General features: G+C 39.4%; 1 protein-coding gene across 2 annotated transcripts; it reads right to left on the bottom strand.

The window, feature by feature from the left end:
* Positions 1–7,505: 7,505 nt before the first annotated feature.
* Positions 7,506–14,795, bottom strand: LOC139447656 (ganglioside GM2 activator-like). 2 transcript variants are annotated; one of them, XM_071229084.1, is made up of 5 exons: positions 14,767–14,795; positions 14,338–14,576; positions 13,261–13,437; positions 10,473–10,640; positions 7,506–8,525 (listed from the first exon to the last, which is right to left on the bottom strand). In XM_071229084.1, exons 2-5 carry the CDS (start codon positions 14,524–14,526, stop codon positions 8,388–8,390), a joined length of 672 nt encoding a protein of 223 aa, XP_071085185.1. In that variant the 5' UTR covers positions 14,527–14,576; positions 14,767–14,795; the 3' UTR covers positions 7,506–8,387. The 2 variants fall into 2 exon arrangements, with proteins under 2 accessions (XP_071085185.1, XP_071085184.1); XM_071229083.1 differs by having other exon boundaries at positions 14,338–14,793.
* Between the last annotated feature and the right edge of the window lie 5,961 nt (positions 14,796–20,756).

The raw sequence follows: 20,756 nt of genomic DNA, 5'->3' as shown, positions 1-20,756 counted from the left end.
CGTATGTTGCCACTTTTATTTCTGGCATTGTGCGCCGCGTAAATGACGAAAAACTACATTTAACCTAAGTTATAAATGACAGTGGCAGTGGAGGTGTCTGTCAGCTGAGGGTTCCTCACTTGTGAAGTCAATTTGTATTGATTTGTTTGTTTGTGGTTTTACGCCGCGCTCAGCAATATGCCAGCTATATGACGGCGGTCTGAAAGTATACGAGTTTGGACCAGACAATCCAGTGATTGATATCATGAGCATCGATCCACGGAATTGGGTTCGATGACATGCTTCAACCAAGTCAGCGAGCCTGACCACCCGATCCAGTTAGTCGCCTTTTGCGACAAGCATAGTCGCCTTTTACGGCAAGCATGGGTTCCTGAAGACCTATTCTACCCCATTTGTGATTGGATTATTGATAAGAGCAGCGTATGTCCTTGCTCACTCACTGGCTCATTCACTGACAATGACAACTTGTTTCAATGATGAGCGCCTACCGTATCAACTACAGTAATACAATGTAATTGTCTATTACATGCAGCTCGATTGTGTCGATTCACTGTGGCGTGAATTCGTAAATCTGGTTTTCCTTAACAAACAAAAGTAAAATGAAGGATTAGTTACTTAGTTTAATTACTATTCGATTCCGTTATAAATAATTCAAACTACAACGCACCCCACAGGAATTCCAAACATGTATCAAACCGCGCATATTGTTACAATGTACGAACAAGTCGTCCCTGTGTTCAGTTCAGTGCTGTTTCTCAGACACTGCTTTCCAAGGATTACTTTCGAATGAATCAGCGACAGTCGTCGTCACTAGTATAAATAATCGCGTGGTTGACTGCAGTGATTTTTGCCGTAGGGATACCATAACACACCGATCACGCATTTGCCAAATCTGTCCTTGAATCCCCCCGGACAGATAACGCGAGCAAACACTGTTAAAGTTGTTACAGTTGAACGTAGCGTTAAACAAAAGTACGTCTCTCACTCCCAACATGGAACTTAACACTTAAGAGTGTAATTCCCAGACTAGATTCGTATTGGTTTGGTTGGAATGTATGTCCCAAACAACTACAAGACTAGCTGTCAATGCCATCCTCGTCAGGACCCGTGAAGATTCCGGGGTAGAATAGGTCTTCAGCAATCCATACTTGCCGTAAAAGGTGACTATGCTTGTCGTAAAAGGCGACTAACGGGATCGGGTGGTCAGGCTCGCTGACTTGGTTGATGCATGTCATCGATCCCAATTACGTGGATCGATGTGCATGATATTAATCACTGGATTGTCTGGTCCAGACTCGATCATTTACAGACCGCCGTCATATAGCTGGAATATTGCTGAGTGCGGCAACCGGTTGTGAAGTACGACAGTAAATGTTATAACCGCCAACGATCGTAGGGGTAAGAATTTCAAAGTCGAAGCTTTTGGATCAGTAGTGCGTAATATCGCCACGATTTGCCCATCTTCCCGAGGCAAGAGAGTTAGCTGACTTTAAAAGTCCAGTTTCCACCCTTGCCGAACTAGCCTGGAATTCCTGGCTTGATCGTAGCACCATCAGTGGCTATTACCAGTTATGTCCCTTCTAAACCCCTCCTATGGGCCAAACAGATTCCACCTCTCGTATAACTTACGTTTTTTTCTTCACACAAAATGGTGGCGCCCAGTCAGGACGATCTGATCGATAATCAAGTTCTATGTCGTGATTAAACGGGTCTTACATCGCGAAATGCTTCAAATCATGTGAGCACCTTGATTTAATACCTTGCAAAAAAGGTTGAGTATGTAGTCACTGTCCAGCGGTCGCTCCTTGCGCTATATGGATTTGGGTTCTGTCAGTCATAGTGATGTCATCCCACACCATAACCGATCCAACGTCAAATCTATCATGAGATCTCAGGTTGACATTGGCACTCGTGTAGCCTGACCAAAGTTTGCAACAGTTCGATTCCCCGTTTGAGCTCGATTTCGCTGAGCCTGATTTCGGTCGATCCTGTACTCTCGTCATTGACCTAGAAGTGACAAAACGGGGTTGATCGTCATTATAAAAAAGGAATGACACCACACGCACTTGTGAATGTTTAATGTAAACAATTATCTTTGTTCTAATACTTTCTTAATAATTAACATTTATGTTTCATGTTCCCCTACTTTTTTAAGAGTGAGTGAATGAGTGAGTTGGGTTTAACGCCGCTTTAAACAGTATTCCAGTTATATCACGGCGTGTCAGCTTAATGTGGTAGGAAAGCCCGAAGTAATGCAGGTCTCGGACGTTTACCACTTCGGTGAAACCCACGAGCACAGGTATGGTGCTGACAAACCTAAAAACATAATCGGGGCGAACCGGGATTCGAACCCACAATCATAGGTTTCTGGCGTGCCCAAGGGACGCAACTCTGCACAGCGAATCGGAGCCTTAGACGACTGGGCCACCCGTGCCCCCACTTTTTAAGAGAAATAAGCAATGTCGGAGTACCTCGACACACTATTAACCCAGGCATCGAGTTCCCACGGTGTTATAACTGGGACTACAAATGAATCAAGCTTTTTTCCTTGCCGAAGCATTTAATTGGAGGCCGATGTTGTGAAACTGTGGTCGTAGCCTGCTTTTGTATAAGTATTTGCCATAAAAGGAAACTATGCTTGTCGAAAGAGGCGACAAACGGGAATGGGTGGTCACGCTCGCTGACTTGGTTGATGCATGTCATCGTATCCACAATGCTTGGATCGATGCGCATGATGTCAATCACTGGATTGTCTGGTCCAGACTCCATTATTTACAGACCGCCGTCATATTGCTGAGTGCGACGTAAAACAACAAACAAACAACACTTGTTTGTGAAACTAGTTCGGCAGTACACAACCACGTGCTTTGCAACTACAAACTGTGTAACACGAGCCTATTAAACAGTGGTATTCTCTGCGGGCGAGTGATAGATATCCATACGAATTAAAACTACAATGGTAATAGGTCATTTCTACTTCTCTTCTTTTTCACAAATATAGACACAATACCTGTATGGGTGACACGGCTCTTTGCAGGTTTACAACTTTGAAAGCGAGTTGTATCACACCAGGAAGTCGGATAGGGTCAGGAGATACTTGCAGTTCAAGTAACCTCGTTGTTTCTGTTGAAGGGTCTCCACAGTCTTTGTAGGAGAAAGAGGTCAGTTTTGGACTGAGACTGATGCCCTGGAAATACAATGCTATGAACTGTCAAGACAAAAGTGACAGTACGTTGGAAACCTATAGTGAGTTATTGCTATTGTACATTTGTTTCTGCATCCTTTATGTCATCCGTATGCGTATAGTCTTACTGCCCCCTTTCTGTTGCCAACATGTACATAATTATGCTGTGGTGCCCATTGAGCATGTCCCTCAGTTACGTAGCAATTGCCTTATTATTATAACTATTACATTATTGCAAAGCTAAGCAAACAAGTAAATGAGGTTTTATTTATTTTACACTTGATCTGACGCTATAACAGGTTAACTTCAAAGTACAATTTCAAAGAAACAATCAATTGAAATTGAATACCGCACAGGACCGCCTATGCGACTGTTTTATCTCTAGACACAGAGGTTTAGTTTATGTTCTTCATTGGCGTTTTGCAGATCGTGATAGCATCGCTTTAGTTGCCTGAAATGGACCAGCTTTTATCGCAGGCTTTCCTTGTTGTTTGACGCCGGACTCAGCAACATTCCAGCTATATGACTGCTTATCGTAGGCATTTATGCGGGTTCAATTAGGCCCGGACCGCTGACTTGGTTGATGCATGTCATCGCATCCCAATTGCTTGGCTCTATGCTCATGATATCGATAGCCTGGCCCAGGCGCGATGATTTACTGACCGCCGTCACATAGCTGTATTATCGCTGAGTGCGGTGTTGAACAACAAACAACACATTCTTCCTGTCACTCAACCCTGCTCTTTCTTCGGCGGTGTGTTTGTTTCATATTACATCTTTGAGATTTTATATTAATTTCTGACAACCTGATTTTTTTATTTGTCTCTTGACAACAGTAAAATAATTAATACTAAATCGTCGCTATTATAGTAAATACAAGAATTGATTAGCCATAAATTGTGTCTTCTTTGTCATCGGCCAACTTCTAAGAAATTACTATGTATCACTTATTAAATAATCAAATACTTAGGTATATAGCATTTCAACTGAATTTGTTGAACTAATCGTATGCTTAGGGATATCAGTTATTAAAACAAAGTTACGTGAACAGTAATGACAGTTGAATAGATACAATAATTTTGCTAATACTCCAATAAATTGAGTATTGGTACCCAATCTTCCCATAGTTTTCCTTGAAAGGTTCCCCTCCCATAGTTAAACCAGAGCGGTCATCCTCTCATAGAATAGCATGATTTTTGCAAAATATATTTTGTGATATCTTCTCGGGAGTAGATACAGGAAATGTGTCCTATAATGTTAACTAACATCAGCAAAATATAACAAGTATATCACTGTTGACCCAAAATTTATTCTCAGAATGTTAGAGACAAAACAACGCCATCTCTTAGCAACAATTTAAGATCGCGTTTATTCCACGAAGCTGTGCCAGTCTCTTTGGTACTGGTCAAAGTTGATGCAGTGGATGCCGTTGACGTAGATCTGATTTCTGTCAACACAGTTGGGATGCAGGTTTACTGGATTTCCTCTGAATGATGTTGTCAACGCAGGCTTCCACCTCCACAATATGGGTTGCTGAAGACCTATTCCACCCCGGAATCTTCACGGGTACTATGTTTAGTAATAAGGCTCAAATTGACAATGATTGGAAACCGAAATGGACACTGCTTAACCCTCATGGTGCCACGGGACCATATATGGTCCGAGAAAATGCCCTTTTTAAACTATGAATTTTGATATCAAACACTGAGTGCGCAAAGACAAAATTTAACCATCATCACCCCAATCATCTTAACATCGTGCAACTCATACTTTATACAATGCTACGGATTGCGAAATATGGCGAGATTAGTACAGAACTCAAAGGGACCACAATTTGTAGTTTGTTATAACTGTAGTTAGTTATAAGCATACATACATCATGTATACAGCAAATGGCCTGGACAGAAAACAACAACATAACAACTAATTTTATATTACATATAGCCCACTGATCTACGCTTCTTGAGCTTTCAAATTCAGGTGTTAAAATTGTCCAATTACATCTCGTTTCAAGCTTTTTATAAGTAAGGTTTAAACCATTAACAACTCATCCTAACACCCGAAGTATGAATAAGCAGTATGTGTGATTGCACAACGAAGCAATGCTTGTATGACAAGTGGCGCCCGAGTTACGAGTGATCGAAAATAGGTTTGTTGAATAGATTTGCTGCCCATGAAAACGTTTCAACGATGTTGGTGGAACATATGTGTACATACTCTTGAGTGATAGCACGTTAGTATAATCTTGCTAATTTTCAAGAAATAATAATGATGCCCGATATTGAGAGATGTCAATTTGAGTATTGTTAGGTCTGTCAAGCGACAGTTACACATTTTGTCCTGTGAAAATGTCCGATGTCACTAATGACGGCACGGACACTGAAACCTACATGGATGTGAGCAGGATTTCTTCAAGATACACATTCAAAACTGTAATTCATTTTGTCACATAATCTTTGAAACAGTCTGCGTATGAACCACTCACGACCGCTTACGTCAATAATGACACTGACAAGTACACCAGGATTATTTATCGGCAAAGATAAATCACGGAAAATTATCAATGAATGTGTACCTCGACATAAATGTCATATGTCTATCACCGTTAGAATATGTTCCTTCAAGTGGTGTGAATTATTGGGACATTTAGATTTCAAACAAGGGCGCTATCTTGACTGCCAAAGTCGGGTGCTTCCATATTACGTTTATGTAAAAAAGTAAGAAACTTACAATACCAACACTTTCAACAATGGCTGGGCAGTGCATAGATCTTTTGGATTTGTTGACTTTAGATACTGTTGGAAAGACAAGCATCTCGAGTTGCATGTTATATAATTTGGTTACACTAGGTGAAGAAGTAAGGACGCTGTAACACTTTTGATACAATGTAAACGATTTTTGAAACCGCGACGTCATCATAGTGCGGCACTGATCGGTATGCAAAGCCAGCTGACGGCCAGGCACCATGAGGGTTAATATGTGTGCATCTTCTCGATTTTGGTGCCTTTTCCCTTTCGTTTGTCATTTAACGTCACACTGAACACTATTCAAGCAATACATAATGAGCAACGTCTGTATACCATGAAACACAATTAACCAAGGCACCGAGTCAGGACCCCCAATCCTCACAGGTTGCCTGGTTCAACAAGTTACTTGGCGCGGATTCTAACCAAGAATCACCATATGAACCTGAGGATGCAAATGAGTCGAATTTGTTTTTCATGCGGATCCAATTTATAGGAGGTCGGTGTAGTGACACTCTGGATGAAGACTGCCTTCTACTTCACTGACATCAGAGTATGATCTCACCATTGTCGAATCCAATAGAAAGGTAATAAGGCACCAGTGGGCCATATCAAACCAGTATTCATTTAACCTCGGACATACACCATGCTTTGTCCGTTTGTACTCCACAATTACATACCTATCAATACGGTGGCCCATACCCGCCACTGGTGAGATCATTTTTCACTGTATGCCTCTATATTTTATCTGGCGCCCGCCAGATACTTCCACTGGTTAGATAATTTTTCACTGTATGCCACTATGTTTTGCCAGATACTTTCCGTTTCAAATTGGCATACCACGTGTGACAAGAATTACTTCCAGATCAGTGCTCTGGCATGGCAATCGACAGGTTGGAGATTGTATCTGTAAGATTGAGCTTTGATAGATTGAGCCAGATAAAATATAGAGGCACACAGAGAACAATAATCTCACCAGTTGAAGTATCTGGCGGCCGCCAGATAAAATATACAGGCATACAGTGAAAAATGGATCTCGCCAGTGGCGGGTACTGGCGGCCACCGTATATCAATAAGGCTGTCAGAGAACATCCTTGTATTTGACTGTCGCCTAGAATAATAGAGTTAATAGAGTGAGATCCACACCTAAGGTTTTTGTTTACTTCGTCAAGTTGAGTTAATAGAAAGGTCAGGAAAGTACGATTAAATCCATTTTGGTTCCATACCCGCGACACTCACAGCACTGGCAATGTCACAGCAATTGAGATTGTAAACGACAGAAGCCAAATCGTTTAGAAAGCTGACATCTGACTCAATAAACCAGATATCCTTGAGCGGTCACCCAGTAGCCGCGAGTCGTCAAGATGTAGTGTAGTTGCATTGTTGAAGATTGTCATCGGCAGAAGACACTCGGTTAAAATTTATATTGATGGAAAAACTTCATAGTTTAGTAGTTAATGCTGTGCCTAAATGTAAGGGTGCTAAAAGCGATAAAGTACAATGTGATGTTTTATTTAGAGCTTCACTAAATCAATGAACAAAACTCATTTCTGTTTTTCATTTTTTATTGAGTGACATTTGGAACAAGCCAGGAAGCGGGGTTGGTTGTACGCGGAAGAACTTTATGTTGGTATCGGTATTCCAAAAACTACATCATGACAGAAGCCCGTTAGCCATGACAGATTGAAAAAATATATATTAACGCGAGAAATATACTTTTAAAACTATTGAAACTGTGAAATTAGTACTTTTTTCTGCCTACTACACCTTTTATAGGACATGACAAGAGGAACCATCAGATGTGCACAAGAGTGAGTGAGTCAAAATTTATTGTCAAATCGGCAATATTTCAGGCATATCGTGACTAAAGCAAGAAAACATTAATTTAGACTATATAAAAACCTGTCAGCAAAGGACGGTAAAATTACTAGACTTATCACAGATATCTATTTTTAAAACTAGTATGCGCCCATAAAAAGCTATATAATTACTAAACAGAACAATACATTGTAAAAACGGGCTTACGATCACCAGCAACTGAAGGAAGATCACCATACTGGGGACCATGGGGACTTTTAGTACCTTTGCTACCTGCATGGACCCCAGCAGGATTTACACCATCCCTTCAGCCACTGGCGAGTGTATGCACGTTTAGCCATCAATTAAAACTAACAAATATACTACGATCGAAATCGTGGTTGGCCTGTATATAGTTTGAATGATGTAGAATTTACTTACCCTCTCTGGGGACAATAATTTTACAGTGTTTTAACCCTTTCGAGGATACAGCCACTGATAACCTCAGTTGCTTTTTTAATCTACCAAATTTAAAGCAACATTTACTTATTTTGCAAAACAGATTAATCAGAAATGTTCAAACAATTCTATTTCTTTTAGTGCACAAGAAGAAGCTTAGATAGGTTATTGTTGGCTGAAAGATGTGTCTTGCAATTCTGGAATCAGGCTATTGAAAAGTACGCTTCGTAGCAACTTAGAGTCGACGAATCGATCTTGAAGTTAACCTTAATGCAGAAATCTCCACTTGGGACATTTGGTATGTTGACGTCAAACTCAGTAGTTGGAAGAGTGTAGTTTCCCTGAAATATATGACATGGAAATGAATCTGTGTGTGGTTTGTTTGTTTGTTTTGGTTTTTGTTTAACACCGCACTTGTTTTCCAGCTATATGACGGCGGTCTGCAAAAAAACGAGTATGGACCAGACAATCCAGTGATTGATATCATGAACATCGATCCACGCAATTGGGATTGATGACATGCATCAACCAAGTCAGCGAGCCTGACCGCCCGATCCCGTTAGTCGCCTTTTACGACAAGCATAGTCGCCTTTCACGGCAAGCATGGGTTGCTGAAGACCTATTCCACCCCGGAATCTTCACGGGTACAAGTGATGTACAGGATATGTGAGCATATTAGTAAAACGATATTTGAAATTAAGAATACATCACAAGTTTAGTGAACTGGGCCTTTAACATTTTATTCATGTAAAAATAACTTAAATACGAAATTTATTGTATCTGAGGTCAAAAGCAAGGCTATGGATTTGTATGTGAAAGAGCGGAAAGAGTCTATTTCTGAAACGGTTGGTCCGTCAGTCAAGGGAGGTAATAAGTTGAGACTCTATTGTAAATTAGTAGACAACTACTGTCCAGTAACGTATGTTCCAACAGTCAAGTGATCGACATCATGAGCATCGATCTACGCAATGGATGTGTTTGTTGTTTAACGCCGCACTCAGCAATATTCCAGCTATGTGTCGGCGGTCTGTAAATAATCGAGTCTTTGCAATTTGGTTACGATGATATGTATCAACCAAGTCAGCGAGCCTGACCACCCGATCCCGTTTGTCGCCTCTTACGACAAGCATACTCGCCTTTTATGGCACGCATGTGTTGCTGAAGACCTATTCTAACCTAGGTCTTCACGGGTACGGAAGGATAATGCACTGCTTGTTACGATTTGTTTTGGAAATAGAGGGTCGAAAAAATTATATAGAAACAAGTTATATAGCATTTAACACACGTCTCAAAACGTACCTTATTATTATGCATAATATTCAAAGTGAGTGAGTGAGTTGGGTTTAACGCTGCTTTTAACAATATTCCAGTTATATCACGGCATGTCAGCTTAATGTGGGAGGAAAGCCCGAAGGGATGCAGGTCTCAGACGTTTACCACTTCGGTGAAACCCACGAGCACGGGTATGGTGCTGACAAACCTAGGAACATAATTGGGGCGAACCGGGATTCGAACCCACAATCATAGGTTTCTGGCGTGTCCAGGGGACGCAACTCTGCACAGCGAATCGCGGCGCCTTAGACGACTGGGCCACCTGTGTCCCCCATTATGTTCAGAAGGATACACATGTGTCATTATCCAGTGATACACATTCATAATTAGGCTAGGTTTAGGCAAATGAATCGGAAGTGCAAATTGGATTCCACTCTGGTGTGGATGAAGTTAAGTACCATTAACTTTCTTAAAACACTTAAGAAAAAAGTTCATTTTCATGCCAAAAACATCCTTCGCGAATTTCATACAACTGCCGCAGTATCCATTTTATTACTCTGGCGTCACCATAGCTTGATTTTCAGCCTGATGCGAATGGCAGGACATCAGAAATCAGTCAAAATACTTTCATGAGCGCAGGAAATATTTTGTGTTTCGTTAAAAGGTAGGGAGGATGAATATCGTGACGTAAATTTCGATTCTATGACGGCATATGGGTCCAAGGTTTTCATCAACATAAAAAAAAGAAACATAATACACTTGATAAAAGAGGATGGAAAATTTCAAAATGCGGCGTTATACTTTTTAACCTCATCGACTCATGTGAATGTTGTGCTTAAAAGGGCCACCAGAGTCAGTAGGATATCAACAGGTTTTACTGTCTATCAGGAATGTTCAAGACACATAGCTTCTTATCGACGTTTTCAGACAATTTGAGAGTTTCGGAAATATGAGTCACAATTATTGTTGAAACACTTAAGCATTGTTAAGATGTTAACTACGCAAACAACACTTACCGTTGGGAAGGGACACTTGCATGGTATGTTGTTATCATGGAAAGCTTTTGGACAAGGGGTTTGGTCCAGGAACCCACAGAAGTCTCCATAGCTACACGACCCCACGTTGTGCCAACATGGCACTCGGATCCACATGCCAATTACCTTCTTCCACAGGGTTACCTCCATCTGGGGAGGAAGGAAACAACCACGTGTATAATATTTATTTCAAACACTATCAGGGGGCACGGGTGGCCCAGTCGTCTAAGGCGCCGCGATTCGCTGTGCAGAGTTACGTCCCTTGGGAACGCCAGACTTGTGGGTTCGCATCCCGGTTCGTCCCGATTATGTTTCTAGGTTTGTCAGCACCATACCCGTGCTCGTGGGTTTCATCGAAGTGGTAAACGTCTAAGACCTGCATCACTTCGGGCTTTCCTCCCACATTAAGCTGACACGCCGTGATATAACTGGAGTACTGTTAAAAGCGGCGTTAAACACAACTCACTCACTCACTCACTCACTCACTCACTCACTCAAACACTATCATAATGTGGTCTCATCTTTCAATTAAGAATTGACCTTCACTTTGTGTGAGTTCATTGGAGTATGAACCTTCATAGAGTGAGGGCCAAACTGTATGAACGTCGGAGCTTGCGACGACGTCATACAATGTTTGACCCTCACTCTATGAAGGTTCATACTCCAATGAACTCACACAAAGTGAAAGTCAATTCGTATAATTTGTTATCATAATTTCTTACCTCAAAGGATGTAGGCCGAGATCTAAACACAATTTTATTTCGTACCTTCCGACTTCATGTTTACACTGACAGCCATACAACAACCAGCTATATCGCGGAGTAATATAGTTCCTCATAAAGAGAGGTGACATGGGCGTATGGAGGCACAATTTGCCCTTCAGAAACATCTTACGCAGCACATGTGTTCAAATCATATCCTCATTAGATGAGAAAGGTCTGCAAAGAACTACCTGAGTAAGTCAGTCACAATGACAGCGCGTCGTAATATATTTACATCAAGTACAAGACGTCAAAATGGCCGACACGATAAACGTAACGGGAGGATTTCCGAAGTTGTTAATGAACCTGTGGCGGTTACATGTGTACGTCATCATTGATCAACTGGCCGATCATTGAAAGGTGAATAAAGATGCGTCAAACAGACACCAAGGTAAATTCATAGATTGCTGGAGACGGTCAATGTCAGCCTAGGCACGGATCGAGTCGATACAACGATAGTTTAGATGTGCATTTCATCGTTTGTTCATTAGGATAGGCCGCAGCGAGGACATTCGTGAACAATCATCCAGTCACGCTCTCTGACATTTCTCAATGTATACTGAAACGCTGAGGCCAAGAATAAAGGTTCTAAATGATCAGAAAGAACGCTTATGTATGTTTTCGTGCTAGGGAATTCCCAGGGGTTTCCCAGGAATGTGGAAGTAGTCCGTCAGTGTTTACGTCATTTCAAGAACACGGTCTCGTGAAAAACGCCGCGGTCATGTGACCGACCTCTCGTCCAATGGAAAAGCCGTATATCGTGTAAACGTCTTATTAAAATATTATTATGCGTTATCCACCGTTAATCCTAGGGTAATGGCCATATACATAGAGAAGGGGGTGATTCCGATGTTGGTTGGTTGGTTGTTTAAAGCCGCAGCAATATTCCAGCTATATGACAGCGGTATGTAAATAATCGAGTCTGGACCAGAGAATCCAGTGATTAACATCATGGGCATCGATCCATGCAACTGGGATCGATGACATGCATCAACCAAGTCGAGCCTAACCACCCCATCCCGCATTTTATCTTAGTACTAGACTTCCCGTTAAAACCTAGGTCAAGCGTATGAATACCATATTTGACAGTCGTGCCTAGATAGGCTGACATCGATGCGTTCCACGGCACAATCCAAATTAGTTGAACAGAATAATACAACTTCAACCAGATTAAGAGCTGACACGGAAATTAATACGATACAACGGGCTACCTTTATAATTCAGTACCAGAACCTTTACAAAGACGTCGCAACACCCTTTGACCTACACTGTAAATTTGTGAAATTCGGTTGCAAGACACACTGGCGAAACATCACTAAGCTATGGGGGTTGTAAGGGTAATCGAGTGTGCATAAGCTCCTCTCAGTGACCTAACATCTCCACATGCAATGTCATTGAATAAGCCCAGCGAGTTTGAGACTTTTCAATACTTGTTCCAGTAGCACACAAACATGTGCTTTGCTACAAAAGACTGTGTAACACGACCTCATTAAACAGTGGTATTCTCAACGGGCGAGTGCGTGAGTGAGTTAAAATTTAACGTCGCATGGGCATTATTTCAGCCATAAAGCGACCAGACCAAGTTAATATATTCACAATTCAGTTATTTATGCCAAATTATATTTAAAAACTTATTTGAGCATAACAATATCATGTATACAGTTTTAAAACACGGGCTATAGGGCACCAGTAACCAAAACTAGGCCACCTCGCTGGGGATCAGGGGGACTTACAGTACCTCTGCTTCCTGCATGATACCCCAGCAGGATTTACGTCATCACTTTAGCCACTGGTGGTTGTGCACAATGCCAGCCAATATTTAAAAAGAACTCAGCAATGAGTTGGCTTAAAAACACTGGTTGAAGATAACTACATTGATTATGATAGGATTACGTGTCACACAGGGGGACAATAGTCAACGGGCGAGTGATAAATATCCATTTGAATTAAAACTACAGTGGTAATTGGTCATTTGTACTTATCTTCTTTTTCAGAAATATAGACAATACCTGTATGGGTGACACGGCTCTTTGCAGATTTATAACTTTGAAAGCGAGTTGTATCACACCAGGAAGTCGGATAGGGTCAGGAGATAGCTGCAGTTCAAGTAGCCTCGCTGTTTCTGTTGAAGGGTCTCCACAGTTTTTGTAGGAGAAAGAGATCAGTCTTGAACTGAGACTGATGCCCTGGAAATACAATGTAATGAACTGTCAAGACAAAAGTGACTACGTTGGAAACCTATAGTGAGTTATTGCTATTGTACATTTGTTTCTGCATCCTTTATGTCATCCGTGTGCGTATAGTCTTACTGTTTTGTTTGTTGTTTTACGCCGCACTCAGCAATATTCCAGCTATATGACGGCGTTCTGTAAATAATCGAGTCTGGACAAGACCATCCAGTGATTGATATCATGAGCATCGATCCACGCAATTGGGATCGATGACATGTACCAACCAGGTCAGCGAGCCCGACCACCCGATCCCGTTAGTCGCCTTTTACGACAAGCATAGTCACCTTTTACGGCAAGCATGGGTTGCTGAAGACATATTCTACCCCGGATCTTCACGGGTCCTCAGTTATGTAGCAATAGCCGTATTATTTTTATAACTATTACATTGTTGCAAAGCTAAGAAAACAAGTAAATGAGATTTTATTTGTTTTACACTTGATAAAACGCTAGAACAGGTCAACTTCAAAGTACAATTTCAAAGAAACAATCAACTGAAAGTCCCATAGTTTGTTTGTTGTTAAACGCCACGCTCAGCGTAGTAATCGAGTCTGAACCAGACAATCCAGAGATTGACATCATGAGCGTCGATCCACGCAATTGGAATACGATGACATGCATCAACCAAATCAGCGAGTCTGACCACCCGATCCCGTTAGTCGCCTCTTATGCCAAGCATAGTCGCCTTATACGGCAAACTTGAGTTGTTGAAGACCTATTCGACCCCTGATCTTCACGGGTAATTACATAATATAATAACGACATCTTACAAGCTGTAAATTGTTCTTGGCGCTGTATGACTGAAATACACTCACTAAAGCCATTAATATTACTGAATATCTAAAAAGTAGTACTCACATATTTCTGGAAATAAGACTGTGGCATATACCTCTCGGATGTTCGACGCCGCATCAAAATATTCATGATGTCGAAGGCATCCTTTGCATTCCGATCGTAAGACTTAAAGTTTAATACTCGAAAACTACTAGCTCCCGCAGTAAGACACAGCAGAGCAAGGATACCAGCAGCCTCCATGTTTGCATACATTCAAACACTCTGGTGTATCGCAGTGTGGAACTCTAGCGAGATTCTTCTTCCTTGTATCACGAAAGAGGAAATAAAACAGAAGTTTCATATAACGGTTGTGTGTGAATATCAACAACTGAGGCAGTCACTAGTTTATGAACGTCAAATGAGGAAAGGAAACTGCAACAAGGAACGATTTCAACAAGCCTTGTCTGTTGTTAGAATAGTGGTTCAGAATGCTTAATATTAAAGTTACCATACACGTAGTCGAGACATTGGTCTAGTTACATCACGGTTTGGGTTGGTCAGAGAGGCGGAGCCTCGAGGTAACCCTTTCGCATGTCAATCAAAGGCCGAGACAAAGTGTGCTGTAGCTCGACCAATGGCGAGTCGGGGGTGTGGTTACTGACTTGTAGCACTGATTGCGAGCGGTGATGGAAACGGCGGGAAAGTTACATCATATTCACTTTGATGAAGTAGAGCATGCATGACGTCACAAATAAGCTCAGATACGATCGAGTACAATCGCCATTCGAGTCGGGGGAACTGGAAGGAATTTGAAGACTGAAAATCAACTGACATATTTCTTCAACTGTGTTTTCAATATGTAAGTTACAATTTGGACATTGTGAAATTGTTTGTTTCCTGCAGAAAAGGACTTGAAAGTTATATTGATAACTGAAATAAAGTTGTTTGACAATATAATTTTAAATTTGTATAATCGGTGTGTAATGTTTTATAATGAATGTTTACTTTTATGATTTGAAACCTGGACCACCTTGTTCATTATTTGTTGTTTTTTCGATTATGAAAACTTATTCATTTACGTGACAGGAATAAACACTTGATTTCTCAATTCCTGTGGTCTGTTTTTACCATGTTCATCTTGTTACTTAAGTTACATAACATTGTTGCAACCTTTGCAATATAATGGTGCATCTTTGTATACATTTAACAAGGCGGGGCTTGCTGCGGTAACGGCAGCCAATGGGGAGCTGAACATGGAACAGCACGGCTCAGATTAAAGGAAACGCTCGCTACCAGTGCTACGAGTCAAAAACTGGTTTCTGTGACCTTGCCGACTGCGTGTCATCGTACCCCGTTGGCTTATGTTTTCTATGTTTAGGTTGTATTTTCAAACTCAAGACTTTTCATTACATAATCGTGAAGATCCGGGGTGGAATAGGTCTTCAGCAACCCATGCTTGCCGTTAGAGGTTACTATGCTTGTCGTAAGAAGCGACTTACGGGATCGGGTGGTCAGGCTCGCTGACTTGGTTAATGCATGTCATCGTATTCCAATTGCATGGTCGAGACTTGATAACTTACAGACCGGAATTATAGCTGGAATAATCCTGAATGCATTAAACAACAACAAACCTTTTTAATACAGTTGGAATAGTACTGTCTGCGGTGCTTAACATCATTCACTTATCAACGACACATATATAGGAGACATATATTGGGGATATTTCATGTGTCTAGTGAAAAATGATGTATCTCTCACCTCGTGACGTGGAGAAGGAGCCAAGGGCGAAAATATCTCCTTTTCCACGAGATGGTGAGGTGAGGTGAAATGGGGTTTAACGTCGCCTCCAAGATTATTGCACTTATATAGCGACGTGCATGTACGTGTGTGTGTTTGTGTGGCTGCTTGTACTAGTCCGGACTGATGCCGATTTATAGTGCTAGCTCACTGATATACCATGCCGCAGTTTAACATGAATACCCCACTCAGACACAGTATACTGACTCCGAGCCGACCAGTCCTTGTTTTAGCCTCTTTTATGCCGAGCGCAAGACAGGGTAACAACAAGTACCATCTTTTAACGTCTTTTGGTATGGAGTGAGTGAGTGAGTTAATATTTAACGTCACATCGGCAATATTTCAGCCATATCGTGACGAGAATTAATACATATACTTTATAAACAACCTGTCAGCAAAGGACAGTACAATAACTAGAATATCACAGAGTGTATTAAAACTAGTTGAGGAACATATAAAAGCAGAAAGAATTAACAACACAATATAAAAATGGGCTAGAGATCGTCAGTAACTAAAGGGAGAACACCATACCAGGGACCATGGGGACTTACAGTGCCTTTGCTTCCTGCATGGACCCTGGCTGGATTTATATCATTCCTTCAGTCACTGGCGATAGTTTACCAGTTAAGCCTTAGATTTAAATGACAAAAATACTCTTTTGGTATGACGCGGGCGGGAATCGAACCCCGGACCTTCCGCTCCCACGGAGGCGGCAACAACACGTTGGACAGAGAACACATAGGTGGAAGCCAATGGGACATGATGCCAATTAAACAGGATAAGTGATAAATTGCTTGATGAGTTCATAGTAGGCGGATGGGATGAAATAGCCTTGATCCTCATTTAGTCTTGCTTGACAACGGTATAAGGATCTATAATAAAAAATATTTATTTTTTTTAAATCCCAAACTATCAAAAGGCACCATTTCACCACTATACCTATCCATGTGCCAGGTTTGGTTCAGATATCTCTCATGGTTTTTTGTGTTCCGCTCCGGAAACGAAATGTGACGGACGGACGTACGGCACCCATTCCTATTGACCTTTTTCACACTTTCGCCATCTTGGATCGAAAACGAGGCTTGGAGAGCATAGCTCCATGCAGTGTGAGTCGCATCAGCTGATAGGGAACAGACAGCATGTTGTGCATTTCACTGGTGGACATTTCAAACAAACAAAAAATGGTATCCTCTGTATCTAATACATAAGATATTTCACATTTAATCGTGAGGTCCAACTAAAATATGCCTGTAACACACTGGAATTTGCATTTTGCTGTCAGGATCCCGGAAGTGAATGGAAAAGTGTATTTCGAGATACGTATTTCAGAAATAGATTGTTTTATCATAACCTCGTCGGCATATAGGTACAATGTGACAGTACATTCAATGACAGAAGTTGGGTATCGTAAATAAACCGCATAACATGAAACACGTCAATGTACTTTTGCAAAATTGCTCAGTCAATGCGTGGCTTGGCGAACTCGAGATCAAGATCGAGATCATGTTTATTTCACGTTTCATAGTGGTGTTTGCTGCACAACGCGCTATCGTTTTGCCATGAGTCCAGTTGACAAAAGACACTTTTTCTGCTATGATTTTCATTTTAACATATTACAATGTTAATTATGAAAATAATTCGTGTGTCAAAATAAATATTCAGAAGGGGCGATAACTCTATTCAGTGTGTACAATAAACAGATGATACTTTACTTGTTCTTCAAACATCACTTACTTAACTGATTACTGCCGATTGAGATTGCACCGTGCACGACAAAAGTAACAATGTGTGAACTGTTTAAAACAAGTTAAAGGAAACTAAAAATTGATAAATATAATTAAGGCATGATATTGAAGAAATATAAGAATTGATACAACTATCAACTTCTTGAACACCCTCACCTAATCCTGTATGATGATAGGTAATTGTATATCAAAAGGAAGCTACTAATACATTTATCCTCAATAGTTTGAAAATGTCTTGATCAGATACGAGTACAAATAAAATAACAAAAGATAAAAAGGAATAAACTTCAATTGGTAATCAAGCCAAGATAAAATATATGTATTGGTACAAATTATGTTGATGGAACAATCTGGATTTCTCATATTTAACAAAGAAAAACAAACTAAAATTTTCATATCTTTATTTCTCACAATATAAGTTTTCAAAACTTAAAATGGATTGGGTGTCTTTGTCAGTCAAAAGCACCTAAGTAAATTCCAGGAGAAAATAATTTTCTTGCTTGTAAACAAATGGTACAATGTGCTTTTTAAGTGTCTGATAAATATTGGCCATGTTGTTTTGTGAGTGAATAAGGCTTTTCACTTCCTCGTCCTTTGACAGGATGCACATTGTAACCATTGTGTTACTGTCAGCAGAAAGCTCCTCCAGACATCCGTCACCCGGAAACTAGTACTTCATTGTGGTGACTCGCTGGCCTGAAATGAATAATTCAATAATATTGTAATAATATTCCTACTTCAATAACATTTTTTATAAACAATGCTTATTCACATTCTCTCAAAATATTGCTTACTTAGAAAACAACATTCTTCTGAAATAGAGAAGTTTAAGGAAAATTAATCACAGTGTGTAACATTTGCTACTTAAGAACAATCTTGAAGGCATCAATTCATCTGATATGTCTAAAAATCAAACAGTATATTCTTTGTAAACAGTAAACTCAACAGATGCATCAATTTAATGACAGTGTACTACAGCTCTTTATATCAATGTCACACAGAAATTCACTCTTGTTTTAATGAAACACGTTTTGATATTTGTATTACCTGTCTGTATTTAATCATGAAATACTTTGTTTAGTCTGACCATGCTGAAAACATACTTTCGCTAGAGTGAAATAAATAAGATTTTTATTAAAATCAGGTGAAATATCACGTTTTGTCACAACTACAGTCAGTCTGCCTCATTGACACTATGGTTTTCTGAGTAAGGTCATGAAGATCACAAAGAAAATATAAGACTTGAATTTATTTTATCAAATGCAATGTTTATCTCTTCATGTGGTTTACTAAAGTTGATTTCTTGACTTGAAAATATTAACTTTGTCAGATCACAAGATGAGATATTATTAAACATATTTTATTGTCCAAAAAGACAAAGGGATTGGGCACAAGGGCAGCACTTATTACCGCCTTCTCCCTATATACAGTTATACATAATATTGCATAATGAAAATGAACAATTTACAGTTGAAACTTCACATTGTGGAAACATAGTGCACAATATATATACAGTGCTCATATGAAGGATATGTACAATGTGCTTGAAAGTGAAGACAGTGTGCATCTCATACATATCCTAATATTATACATTTTAGTGTTGAATATAGATTTAACAATATTAATGATTAACAGTTTGGAAACAATACTATGGTAGCTACTGAATCTGTTAGTCGTTTCTATAAATTTGTGTACAGACAAGAATATTTTTGTATTCAGGAAAACATCTAAGTTTGGATCACCAAAAAGAATACTATGTAGAGTTTTTTGTCCTCCAAGATTATCGATAGCTGTTAGTAATGTCTCCCTAAAATCATCATATAAGGTACATTCGAAGAAGAAATGGAATGAATTTTCACAAGGAGCATGCTATACAAGGAGCATGAGATAAATTCATGCTATCATCGTTATTTGACTAGGAAAACAAATTTCTTCTATGTATTTATATTTTTTTATTTTTCTCGTTTTGATTGAATTATAAAAAAATATCAAAATAATCACACCACTTGACTTGATTGAAATAAACTAAAGTTCTAAAGATTGGTAACAATAGTAAAATATTACATCATAACAATATAATTATTGCAAAATGACACAGTAAACTATATTCTTACATATAAATTGATATGATAAATAATCAATAATACATGGCAATTGCTTGCACAAAAGAAATCCTTTTGTTTTAAAAGTTTCAAAACATGTTTGTGGACATAAAACCAGATGGGTTTCACAATTAAACAAAGGGAATTAATGAGTTATGATTGCAATACGCATGGGAATTAAAAATAATACTGTTTATACTTTAAGTTTTTAGTAATGTCAATATCAATTTATGCATTTGAAATATTTGAATACAAACTGTTAAAGAGTTATCTGTTTCTGTAAATTATATAAAGATCACATGTTGATTGAACATTTACTGGACATTAATTAGTTGGGTTTTTGTTCATTTCATGACATGATTAAATTGGTACAGTAAAGTAAATATCATTTTGGTAGAAATATTAATTGTTACCAAAATTGCAGATCAAACTGTAATTTACTTCAAATATTTACACATCCTTTATGTAATAATTCAGTTGAAATATTACACCTCATGCTATCTAATCTGACAACATTGACAATCAAAATAACAACTGTTCACAATCACAACAGCACAAGTAGATCTAGACGTCTAATATTTTATTGGAATGCATTTGAGTCCATTACAATTTACATCAAATACGCAACTGATGCAAAATTCTGATTTGTTACGATTGTAAATTCTCAGTAGGTTTCAATTTGATACATTATATCAACATATAGGCCTATATCAATTAAGTTAGTTTCTGACATATATCTAGATATGGTCAAAAGGTGAATATTTCGACTTCAAATACAACCCGCAAAGTTATTTAAACTCACAATAAATAGTTTAATGGTGTGTAAACAATGAATTATTCTTTACAAGATTTCAGTAGC

The sequence above is a fragment of the Haliotis cracherodii genome, unplaced genomic scaffold, assembly GCF_022045235.1.
Source record: "Haliotis cracherodii isolate W230 unplaced genomic scaffold, xgHalCrac1.p SCAF_7, whole genome shotgun sequence".
Lineage (NCBI taxonomy): Eukaryota > Metazoa > Mollusca > Gastropoda > Lepetellida > Haliotidae > Haliotis > Haliotis cracherodii.
Note: the sequence above shows the minus strand (reverse complement) of the source record. Positions and strands in the feature narration are given on the sequence as shown.

Excerpts from the sequence above, each read along its gene's own strand:
- LOC139447656 (XM_071229084.1), bottom strand. The coding sequence starts at position 14,526 with ATGTATGCAAACATGGAGGCTGCTGGTATCCTTGCTCTGCTGTGTCTT. Across the intron at positions 13,438-14,337 it reads AGTCTTATTTCCAGAAATAT|GGCATCAGTCTCAGTTCAAG; the intron begins GTGAGTACTACT and ends TTGTATTTCCAG. Across the intron at positions 8,526-10,472 it reads GCAAGTGTCCCTTCCCAACG|GGAAACTACACTCTTCCAAC; the intron begins GTAAGTGTTGTT and ends CATATATTTCAG.